Genomic DNA, 12,219 nt, shown 5'->3' on the forward strand with positions numbered 1-12,219 from the left:
AGGGAATGAGCCCTATTTGTTTTCAAGTCAAGGCTAATTGAAGAAACAGAGAGGGAGTTATGAATTTTCTTTTGGACTTGTCAAGTCAATCGAGTTATTGTCATAGGTCCTCAATTTCATCGCAAAATTTGACGGAAATTAAAGGAAGATAAATGCATCTCAATTTGAGATTTTTGATAAGTCAAAAAATAATTTAAAATAAATTTATCATGAACGTATTAATTTGTAATTTTTCATGATATTAATTTTTATTTTTTATGTTTAATTTGCACGGTGTCTTTACCGTTTCATGATAAGGATGAACGTGGATGATCAGCTTTTCGGTCCACACACAGGAGTGAGTACATGCACGGCAGCGAAACGTCTCGGTCGGTTGGGCCCTTCAATCACATCACCCCACGTTCCTTTTTTTAAATTTTTTTAAAATTTTCTTTGGTTAGGTCGGATCACGTTCATCTCTTCAGAAGTATCCTCTCGATCCATGGCGAAGCAAAAGGACGAGATTCTGCTTGTCCCTGAACATCAAAAGAACGAACAAACAAACCAACAGCGTTTGTCACAAATGAAAAACCGGAAAATAAGATCACGACTCTCTCCGATTTGTCACCATAAACGTCACTCCATCCCAACCTCATCCATCTATTTATTTATACGATTCTCACATACAGAAACGTGCAAGTCACAATGAACTTCCTACACCACTCGCCACCGCCTGCTGCCGCGGCCAAGGCGCTGCCCCACTTCCTCCTCGTCACATTCCCGGCGCAGGGCCACATCAACCCGGCCCTCCAGTTCGCCAAGCGCCTCCTCCGAGAAGGCGCCGAGGTGACCTTCGCCACCAGCGTCTTTGCCTGCCGCCGCATGTCCAAGGGCGAGCCCCACCTGGAGGGCCTCCACTTCGCCGCCTTCTCCGACGGGTATGACGACGGGTTCAAGCAGGGCGACGACGTGGCCCACTTCATTTCCGAGCTCAAGTGCCGTGGCTCCAAGAAGGTTAAGGACCTCATCGCATCGAGCGTGGACGAGGGCCGCCCCTACGCCTGCTTGGTGTGCAGCTTGCTCATCCCGTGGGCAGCGGAGGCGGCACGTGAGTTCCACGTGCCCTCGGCCCTCCTGTGGGTTCAACCCGCCGCGGTGTTGGACATTTACTATTACTACTTCCACGGCTATAGTGAATTGATAAAAGACAACTGCCTCCACCCTTCACGTTCGTTTGAGTTACCGGGCCTTCCCTACAAGCTCAGTAGCCGCGACTTGCCTTCATTTTTGGTGCCGAACAGCTCGGACGCATACGCTTTCGCGTTGCCGACTTTCAAAGACCAGTTCGACGGACTCAACCAAGAAAACAATCCGAGGATACTGGTGAATACGTTCGACTCGCTAGAGCCAGAGGCCTTGAGAGCGATCGACAGGTACAACGTGGTAGGGATCGGGCCACTGATACCCTCGGCTTTCCTCGATGGGATAGGCCTGTCGGACACGTCCTTCCAGGGCGACCTCTTCCCCAAGTCCAAGGATTGCACGGAGTGGCTGGACTCCAATGCTCCAGCGTCGGTCGTCTACGTGTCATTTGGGAGCATCGCGGTGTTATCGAAGGGGCAGGCGGAGGAGCTCTCCTGCGCGTTGCTCGATTGCGGTCGACCGTTCTTGTGGGTCGTAAGAGCAGAACAAAACGGGGAGGAAGAGAAGGGTGAGGATAGATCGAGCCGCATGCGAGAGTTGGAAGAGAAAGGAATGATAGTGCCATGGTGCTCGCAGCTGGAGGTGTTGTCACACCCGTCGCTCGGCTGCTTCGTGACGCATTGCGGGTGGAACTCCACCCTCGAGAGCCTAGCGCTTGGCATTCCCACGGTGGCGCTCCCACAGTGGGCGGATCAGGGGACCAACGCGAAGCTCGTCGAGGACGTGTGGCGGACCGGGGTTCGTGTGAGGCCGAACGAGGAAGGGTTAGTGGAGGCGGCGGAGATAAGGAGGTGCTTGGAGACGGTGATGGGTGATGGGGAGAGGAGGGAGGAGGTGAGAAGGAACGCGACCAAGTGGAAGGAGTCGGCGGGGGAGGCCGCGAGGGAAGGCGGGTCATCGGATAGGAACTTGAAGGCTTTCATCGAAGAGGTCGGTCGAGGTTGTCCATGCTAAGAAGTAGCTTGCTGTAGCTCGTTTGGTGCTTCGACTAAGAGCACACAAGTCATGTGTAGGAGCTTCTCGTATTATTTGTTTTCGCGTTATGAATACTTCTTTCCATCAATTACTGAGGAGGTTTGATGATGGTAGTAGGTTTGCTGAATGTATTTACTACGGAATAAGTGAAAATTTTGGTGAAAAGACAGCCATTTTATGGATTTACTCCAATACTCAAGTGCACTAAATGTTTTTACAATTAGTTTTTTTTTTTTTTTTGAGTTTTTACATTCAGTTGGTGTTCTCATTTGAGGAGAAAATATTAGATAGGTCTGATTTGCCACATCGTCTCTAAGATCTCCAGTTAAAAATCGCCATGTGGCAAGATGGGATCCACTTGTCAAATTACTTCCCCTTTCCTCTGAGAAAAAAATAGGTATCATTGGGGAACCACATCAAAAATACCCACCACTACACATGTGTCACACAAGCCCACCTTTCAGATAAAGAATCTCTCTCCTCTCTCTTCACCCCCCTCCCTCTCTCTCTCTCCCTCTCTCCCTCTCTCTCTCCCCTCCGCTTGACCTCTCCAACCTCCCACCTCTCTCTCTCTCTCTCTCTCTCTCTCTCTCTCTCTCCAACCTCCCACCTCTGCCTAATCCCTTTTCCCTTCTCCAACCTTGAGCCCGAGCTACCGCCATTGCTGGCCGTGGCGGAGGGAATGATTCGAAGTCTCCGGCAATGGGTCGCTGCCAATTGATCTTTGTCCCTTCATGCGCCTCACAAAGACGGCTAAAGCCGAGCTCGAGTGGCCATGGCTGCGATAGATGCAAGTCGAGCTCAAGCGGCCATGGTTGAGGCAGCCTTACTTGTGGTCGATGAACCCAAAGCTAAAGCTTGAGCGCGAGAGGCCGTGCCACCCGCAAACTCGAGAGGCCTCGTCCCTCCCCCTCGTTGTCACCCTCAACTTTATCAAGGACTTGAGCAGTCCTCCCTCTCCGGCATTGCTGATTGAGCCGATTAGATTTTGTTGAACGACGCTAACGACAACCATGGATGAGCCATGAGCTGCTCGTCCCGAGTCGTGCACCAATCGTCCATGGAAAGAGGGGTCGGGCGAAGGAGAGACGAGGGGAAAGTCAGTATTGCGAAAAATGCCAAGAGATGCGTAAATTCAAGCGCAAAATAGCAAAGATAAAAGTAAAATAAAAAACACGAGACATGATATACGTGGAAAACCCAAAATGGGAAAAACCACGGGGAGAGAGAGGGGTTTCATTATCTTCAATAACAAGTACAAACATATAATCAAAGATCTAAAGATCTGATAAGAAGAAAGTGAAAAACAAATGGTTTGAGGGCAAAAATAAAAGGTTTGGGCAAGAAGCAAATGCAAGCGTTGTAATATAATATGCAACATATCCTTTTTATAGCCCCCTCTAAAAAATTATAAAACAAAGTGAATAGTCCCAAATAACCTTATCGCTAATTTGAAAGTCAAAATATAACAAATCCCTACCTTAACTTCAAATCTTCGGAAGAACGTTTTACCGAACGCCACAAAACCTCTCTCCCTCACGATCAAGAGTGACCACACAAGGCCACTCGCCAAACGGCTAAATCGACAACGCACATCCCTAAGCCTACGCTAGCGTACTCAATGTAGGAAACAAGGATGAACTGCTATCAACACCGCTAAGTAACTCAATGATGAGAACACGAATCAAGTCCAAACAATGCTTGAACTTGGTCAAAGGAATTGGTTTGATCAACATATCGGCCGGATTATCAGTTGTCGGTACTTTCTTCATTGTAACTCTACCCTTAGCAACCTCGTTATGCACAAAGTGATATCGAAAATCGATGTGTTTCATTCTCTCGTGATACATCGTGTTCTTGGTCAATTGAATCGCATTTTAGTTATCGCTAAAGATAAGGGAGGCTTCCTCCTACTTTACCCCGGGTTCTACAACCAAACGCTTCAATCAAAGAGCTTCCTTTGCTGCATCCATTGCTACCATGTACTCTACTTCGGTGACAGATAAGGCAATCGTGTCCCGCAAAATTGCTCTCCGACTAACCGCGGAACCACCAAGCGTAGAAACAAAACCCGTCAAGGATCTCCTTTTATCGAGATAACCCGCATAGTCATAATCAACGAAGCTAACAATTGAATGTTCTATATCACAACCTCTATCAAAGATCAAACCAATATCTGCGACACCCCGGATATACCGAAGAATCCACTTCACTGCTTGCCGGTGAGCTTTACCTGGATTTGCCATATACCTGCTCATAACACTAACTACCCGTGAAATGTCCGGATGGGTGCATACCATAGCATACGTAAGACTACCCACAGCATTAGAATATGGAACTCAAGACATTTCTTCTTCCTCTTCTATGGTTTTAGTGGACGAAGAAGCAGAAAGTTTAAAATGGGACGCCAAAGGAGTACTTACCGGTTTAGGATTCTTCATGCCAAAATGTTCAAGAACTTTCTCAATATACCCCTTCTATGAAAGGTATAACTTCCCAACCTATCTATCTCTGCAAATCTCCATGCCTAGAATTTTCTTAGTAGCTTCAAGATCCTTATTCTCAAATTATCTACTAAGTTGCCTCTTTAATAATTGTATCTCTAACATATCATTCATTGTAATAAGCATGTTATCCACATACAATAGCGAATAAACAAAAGAACCATCATGCAATTTCTCGTAGTATACACAACTATCATGCGCACTTCGCAAGGAACCATAACTTAACATAAAGCTATTAAATCTCTTGTACCATTGGCATAGAGATTGCTTGAGACCACATAAGGTGCGTTTCAACCTACAAACGTGATCTTCCTTACCCTCAACAATGAATCCCTCGGGTTGAGACAAATAGATTGTCTCCTCAAGCTCGCCATGCGGAAAAGTGGTCTTAACATCAAGTTGCTCAAGTTCTAATTCATAAAGGGCCACTAATGCGAGCAATACATTAATGGAACCGTGTTTCACAATTGGAGAGAACACTTCATTGAAATCTATCCCTTACTTCTGACTAAAGTCCTTCGCTACCAAATGTGCCTTGAATCTTTCATCTTCAATCCCTAGAATTCCCTCCTTTCTCTTGAAGATCCACTTCCATCCAACAGCTCTTTTGCCCTTAAGCAATTTCACAAGATCCCAAGTTTGGTTCTTGTGAAGAGACTCCATCTCTTTATTCATTGTAACAAGCCACTTATTAGATTTAGAACAAATAACAGCTTCATGGAAAGTAGAAGGTTCTTCAATACCAAACTCTTCAGCATCTGTAAAAGCATATGCTACCAAGTCGGTGAAACCATACCTCTGGAGAGCCTTAATTTGCCTTTTAGCTCTCCCTACAGCCAAAGTCCGAGGTTGTTCAACTCTTCTACTTCTTCTTTAATCGAATTTGAGACTTATTGCTCACTGTCACTTTCTAATCGAATAGGAACATCTTCAGAGGTTCTCTGCACTAAACTCCACCTCTTTCGCTATATTCTCTTCTTGAATATCTGTAGACTCAACAACTTTTCTTTGATCAAGCATAGAATTTTCATCAAAAGTAACATCCCTACCGATTATAAACTTTGGTGATCGAGGGTTAAAACACCACAATCTATATCCCTTAACACCATTTGCATAACCAACGAAAATACCTTTCTTGGCTCTAGATTCAAGCTCACCCTCTTTTACATGATAATAAACAGGACATCTAAATACTTTCAAAATATAATAATCAAAAAGTTTATCGGACCATACTTCATTTGGAGTATTATATTCAATTGTGGTGGAAGGAGAACGATTTACCAAATAACATGTTGTGTTCACGGCTTTAGCCCAAAAATCTTTATCAAGTCTAGCATTAGAAATCATACATGTAGCTCTCTTTAAAAGTGTCCGGTTCATGTGCTCCGCTGCCCCATTTTGTTAAGATGTATACTTGACTATTCGATGCCGAATAATCCTCGAATTTTCACAGTACTTGTTAAAATTACCTCCACAAAACTCAAGACCATTGTTTGTTTTGAGATGCTTATCTTCTTACCAGTTTGATTTTCAATCAACATCTTTAACTTCTTGAACATATCAAAAACGTCACTTTTACGCTTCAAGAAATAAACCTAGACTTTCCTAGAAAAGTCATCAATAAATGTCAGAAGATAAACCGCACCACCTTTAGATGTAACATGTGCAGGTCCCCACAAATTGGAGTGAATGTAGTCAATCGTGCCTTTCATCGAGTGCACCGTAGTACTGAAACTAAGTCCGCCCTGTTTCCCATAAACAATATGCTCACAAAAGTTAATTGGGACCGTATGCTCCCTATAAAGTAAACTACGCTTACTCAAGATTGTTATTCCTCTTTCACTCATGTGGCTCAACCGCATATGCTACAACCTTGATTTATCAGAATCTGAAGATGATGATATATTTAAAGAACCGACAACGGTACTTTCTCCGTGAACGTAAAGACCATTCTTCTTGTTACCTCTCATCACAATCAAGGAGCCCTTTGAAATTTTCAAAACTCCACGTCCACTAGTATACATGCATCTAGTGGAATACAAATTGCTCAAAGAAATAAGGTTTTTTTTCAAATCTGGGATGTACCTAACATCCGTCAAAGTTCTTATTACCTTGTCATAACAATTGATCCACACCGTACCCACAATTCTCGCAACCGCATTCTCACCCATCAAAACCGAACCACCAGTTACTTTCTCATATGTGTAGCACCAATCTCTATTTGAGCATATATAGTATAAACAAGCCGAATCCAAAATCCATTCATTTCTACACGATAATCCAAAGATAAAATAGTAAGAACATTATCTATATTAACGGACTCATTATCTTTCACTAGACTAGCCGAATCAGAACTCTCCATCGACTTTTTCCCCTTAGCCTTGAGCAAAGGACACTTGTTTTTATATTGTCCGAACTTGTGACAATAGTAACATTCAACTTTTCTTGTCTTGGCCCGACCTAGACTTCGAACACCCTTCACTATTCTTGCGTCGATCCCGATGATTCGACCTTCTCCTAACAACTAAGCTATCGGCTTTATCTGCGATACTACTAGCATTTAGCTTTGTACGCATCTCCATGGAATTCAACAAGACTTTCACATCCTCAAGGGTTATGGATTCTCTTCCATACAACATAGAATTCACAAAATTCTCATACGAGCTCGGTAGCAAGCATAATACAATTAGGCTTGATCTTCATCATCTAACTCCAAATCTAGATTATTCATATCCATAACGATTTTATTAAATTCATCTAGATGTTCTTGGATAGGAGTACCTTATTGCATCTTTAACGTATAAAAACGCTGCTTCAAGAATAATCTTGTCGTAAGAGATTTCTTCATATATAGACTCTTTAGCTTTTACCATAATCCCGAAACTGTTTCTTCATCAAGAACTTCACGAAGCATCTTATTAGACAATGACAATTGGTTGGTGCTATGCGCCTTCTCTTCCATCTCCTCGATCTCTCGTGTAGTCATGTTGTCGGGATAATTCCCATCCAAGAGCCTTTCCGATGCAACAAAGCCTTCATCTTGATCTTCCATAGCCCGAAATTATTTTGGCCATAAAAGGGTGCCACTTTGAACTTGATAGATGCCATCTCGAACAAAGACTGAAATTCCTTCGCTCTAATACCAATTTGTTGCGGAAAACGCCAAGAGATGCACAAATTCAAGCGCAAAATAGCAAGGATGAAAGTAAAATGAAAAACACAAGACACGATATACATGGAAAAATCAAAACGGGAAAAACCACGGGAGAGAGAGGGATTTCACTATCTTCAATAATAAGTACAAGCGTACAATCAAAGATATAAAGATCTGACAAGAAAAAAGTGAAAAACAAAGGGTTTTAGGATTGAAATAAAAGGCTCTGGGGCAGAAGCAAAAGCAAGCATTGCAATATAATATACAACATATCCTTTTTATATCCCATTCTAAAAAATCTTAAAACAAAGTGAATGGTCCAAAATAACCTTTTTACTAATTTGAAAGTTAAAATATAACGGTTAGAGAAACGGGATCGTGAAGAGAGAAATTTTTCCTTTTTTTACTAGTGGCCTTTTGCGACACGTGCCGCACGATGAGTAAAGATAAAGACCACGTCAGCTTTATCCCGTGGGTACGCAATATTTTATCCCTCTTCTCTCTCCCCGTTGCTCTCCCTCTCCTCCTGTCCTTTACTGCATTACAGAATCTCTCTGTTCCTCCCTACTTCTCTTTTCTTCTTCTTCGTTTAGAGAAAAGAGAAAACGAAGGTACATATCTGCACAACAGAGACAACTTCTTGGCCTACATTTCTCCCTCAACCACATCGTCGATGACGCCTCTAACTTCCCCGGACTGCTTACCGCTCGCCCTTGTCCTCACTCTCGCCAAATTCGGCGAGGTCGGCCTTCGCCTAGGCCATGAAGGTCAAGCCCTCGCCAGAATCTGGTCGGCCCTCGTCTAGGCCGCGATCAAGCCCTTGCCAGATCCAGTGAGGGTGGTCCTCGTCGAATCCGGCTAGAGCGACTCTTGCCTGTGCCTGGTGGTCGGCTATAGCAGAGTACTGTTTTTGCTTCTACATCGTGGGTTGATTATGGCGGTGATGTACGTGTGTATGTAAGAAGAAGAAGACGACGATGGTGAAAAGTGGAGAGGGAGAGAGTAACGGTGGGATAAAGTAACGGAGAGAAGGCGTGACGAACGGGACAAATTAAGGTCAATAGTTGGACTTGGCTTGCCACATGACAATTTTTAAATGGAGTGTCTTAAAGATGATGTGACAAGCCAATACTACCAAATATTTTCTGAGGGTTGTTTGAAAACCTTAGTGGCCAGATGTCCGACGATGAATGATCGAGAGGATGAGATGTTGGCCAAGAAAAATTCACGTTTGACTCGTGGAAGGGCCTGCGCATGTATGTGAATGTGGGTTAGCCTGGTTAGTGGAACTTGCAAGAAAGAATTCTCCTCTTCCTCCTCACAAGGGGTGGGAACTACGGCTCATTGGGGACATGTCCCTTTCACCCCTGATTAGACATGGCCAAATGAAACTGTAAGTCTGGAATCGATCCATTGATCGGGCCTACGGTTCCGATCAATTTATAAAAAAAAAAAGGAAGAAGCTCGGGGGGAAAGAGCCGTTGGGCTCCGGAACCGGTGGTTCCGAATAGGATCTGGAACCGGCCCCTTCAAGGGCTGGTTCCGATTCCATCTTTTCGTGGAATCGGAACCGGCGGTTCGGCCGAACCGGCCATGTCTACCCCAACGATCATTGGTACTTGGTACGTCCCCCGGTTTGTGCAACTCGAATTATATCTCTTCCGGCGATTAATGACTATATAGCATCGATATGACATGCAATTTTTAAAACATGACATGATATAACATAACGAGTCAATATGTAATTTTTAAAAAATAAAAAATTCAAACACATTGAGACACGCAATATATTAAATATATATTTCTATATTTCTATATATAGATGGTAAATTATTATTTTTATAGCTTCAAAAATAAATTAATTATAAAAAAAAAGCTTAAACTGAATTTACACTAAAAATAATGATTCATCGTTTCTATCGTAACGACAAATTCCATTTCCCTCCAAAATAGAAATAAAAAAAATAATAAATTCACAAAAAGAAGCCAAAAGACACCAATCATTTACTCACATTTCATGGCTAAGCATCCTTTTATCCTTGATTTTCCCTAATTAGCCCCCATCCCTTGCTTTTTTTTTCCTAAAAAAATAAAATCAAAAATCAAAAAATTACTAATACCGAAATCAAAGCCCTATTAAAATAAAATAAATTCAGAAAAAAATCGCTAAAAGTCAAAACTCTCTCTCTCTAACTCCAAACGCTTTTACGATCGTGCAATTTACACGATTAGAGAGGGAGAGAGTGCGAGGGAGCCTGCATCTCAAAGTCTCTCTCTATAACCCTTTACTCTCCTCCTCCCTCTTCTTCCTCCTACTTCATCGTCCCGCCATTGCAGTCGAAAGAAGGAAATCCTAATTCTCCATCACCAAGGATCTACTATCCACCCAACTCCAACAGGCGCAGCTCGCGGTGGTCCTCGGCCCCAACCCCTCCCACTTCGAGACCCTAATCTCCAATGGCGAGGCCGCGAGCCAAGGTGAGTTGACGCAGAGCCAAGAGATAGAGAGGAGAGGATGATGAAATTAGGTTAGCGATGAGGGATTTTCAGATTTTGGTTTCATTACCTTTTTGCCCTTAAAAGACCGGAAATTTCCCAAATTACCCCCAAGCTCGCTTGTCCCTTTCGTTGATTGAGTGTCGGAAGCTCGGACATGAGTTGATCGCGTGTCCGGTCGTGTCCCCACTGTCGGACACCCGCATGCATCCGACAAGTGAAAAATGCTTTGGAGAGAATGCCCGTGCTACATAGATTAATGACGGCCATACAAATCCGAGTTTGATCTTTGCGCAAGCATCGATGAAAGCAATTTGATTTGATTTGATTAGACAATTTCCTTTGATTTAAAAAAAAATAAGTGCACCTAAAATTTTGAAACACCTCGCCAAAGTAATTTTGAAGCTTTTGAAAAGTACAATAAAATGTAAAACTTAATCAAATTAGGATAATCAAATTTCTCCGATGAATTTTGTTCAATTTAACTAATAGAAAACACCGCGAGTGACTTTTTTTTTTTTTTCTAACTTTCGTGAGACACGTCCATGTGTTGCCCAACAAGCATCACATAAGACAAAAAAAAAGTTAAGAATTTAATAAGATAAAGGGCTAAGAAAACACAGCTTTTTTTTGCCTTGAAAAAAAGTCAAGCCATCGGGCCGTTTTGCTTCATTGGAGCCGCTCATTCGCTGTACGTTGTCGGGCCACTGGTGGACCACCGGCGCCAGGGTAGAGAAATTATTAGATACTTGGTGCCACCTCGTTCGTGCAATAGTCCATTCATCTGACGGCACGTGTCCACTGTGGGCCCCGTCCTTTTAGATACTTGGGTGTGCCCGGTAAGGCTTACATAGTCCATTCATTAGTTGCCACGTGTACATGAAGGGTCCCACTTTGACTTCGTCAATTTCTGCTTTTCCGTTTCTTCTCACACAGCTCCGAAGTTCTCATTTCTTAACTCTCTTCTTCCTGACTACCGCGGAATCGCATACTTGCAGTTCCTGAGTGAGGATCTGTGGATAGGACGACAGGGACGGAGATCATAGCTTGTGGTCCCTGTGAGTGGGGGGGCACTGAACCACAGTTAGGTGGGAAGGTTCGTGACGCTCAGCTGGCGGTCTCGGTGCTCGACGCGGTGTGCTCGTGGCATGCCCCATTCTGTCGTGGCCGCCCTATGCGAGTAGATGTTGAATAGGGCCTGCTCGGCAAAGGAGATGATGCTGGTGTGACCGCGTCGGAGGAAGACGGGTTCGTCTTGGCAGATGGTTGGAGGAGCGAGCCGATGAACTAATGCGATCGAAGAAAGGGACTACAGTGTGGGGTCGAGTCCAGGCCACGCAAGACTCCGTGGTGGCTGAGCTGAGTGAGGGCAGGTATTATTTGCCCCGGCTGAGTTGATCGGGTCCATGTGGATCGGAGCGAGGTTGATGCTTCCGACCTGGTTATGAGCTCCATGGGGACTGTTGTTTTTTCCCCCAAAAAATGACCTTGGTTTGGCCATTAGTTCACTTAATTTCGGGAAAAAGTATACTAGAAGTGCCATAACTTTTATACGGCGTTCACTTGAGTGCAATAACTTAAAAAAATTATTCACTTAAGTGTCATGTTGACGTGGACGCCGGAAAAGGCGACATGGCTCGCCGGAAGGATGACTTGACACCCCAAAAAAGTTATTGTAGCACTCAAGTGAACGATTTTGCTCCGACGTAACACTCAAGTGAACGATTTTTGAAAGTTATGTCACTTAAATAAACGTTTTAAAAGTTATAGCACTTCTAGTGTACTTTTTCCCTTAATTTCATTAACCAAGTAAGAAAAATTACCAAAGAAATCCACAACCTATTGGAATTATGTCAATTCAGTCATAAATCTTTTTTTTTGTCAATTTAATTTTAAACCTTTTACATT

General features: G+C 43.5%; 2 protein-coding genes across 2 annotated transcripts in view; both read left to right on the forward strand.

Moving 5' to 3' along the window:
- The window catches only part of LOC125316489 (crocetin glucosyltransferase, chloroplastic-like), a 61,375-nt gene extending 50,195 nt beyond the window's left edge, over window positions 1–11,180 (forward strand). The window contains exon 2 of the mRNA XM_048284842.1: window positions 11,090–11,180. The gene's annotated coding sequence lies outside the window, so the exon portion shown is untranslated. The remainder of the gene's footprint in view (window positions 1–11,089) is intronic.
- On the forward strand, window positions 685–11,164 carry LOC125314564 (crocetin glucosyltransferase, chloroplastic-like). Its single transcript, XM_048277094.1, has 3 exons — window positions 685–2,212; window positions 9,645–9,656; window positions 11,097–11,164. Exon 1 carries the CDS (start codon window positions 685–687, stop codon window positions 2,134–2,136), a length of 1,452 nt encoding a protein of 483 aa, XP_048133051.1. The 3' UTR covers window positions 2,137–2,212; window positions 9,645–9,656; window positions 11,097–11,164.
- Window positions 11,181–12,219: the final 1,039 nt, after the last annotated feature.

Source organism: Rhodamnia argentea, chromosome 1 (assembly GCF_020921035.1).
Source record: "Rhodamnia argentea isolate NSW1041297 chromosome 1, ASM2092103v1, whole genome shotgun sequence".
In the NCBI taxonomy this organism is placed as follows: domain Eukaryota; kingdom Viridiplantae; phylum Streptophyta; class Magnoliopsida; order Myrtales; family Myrtaceae; genus Rhodamnia; species Rhodamnia argentea.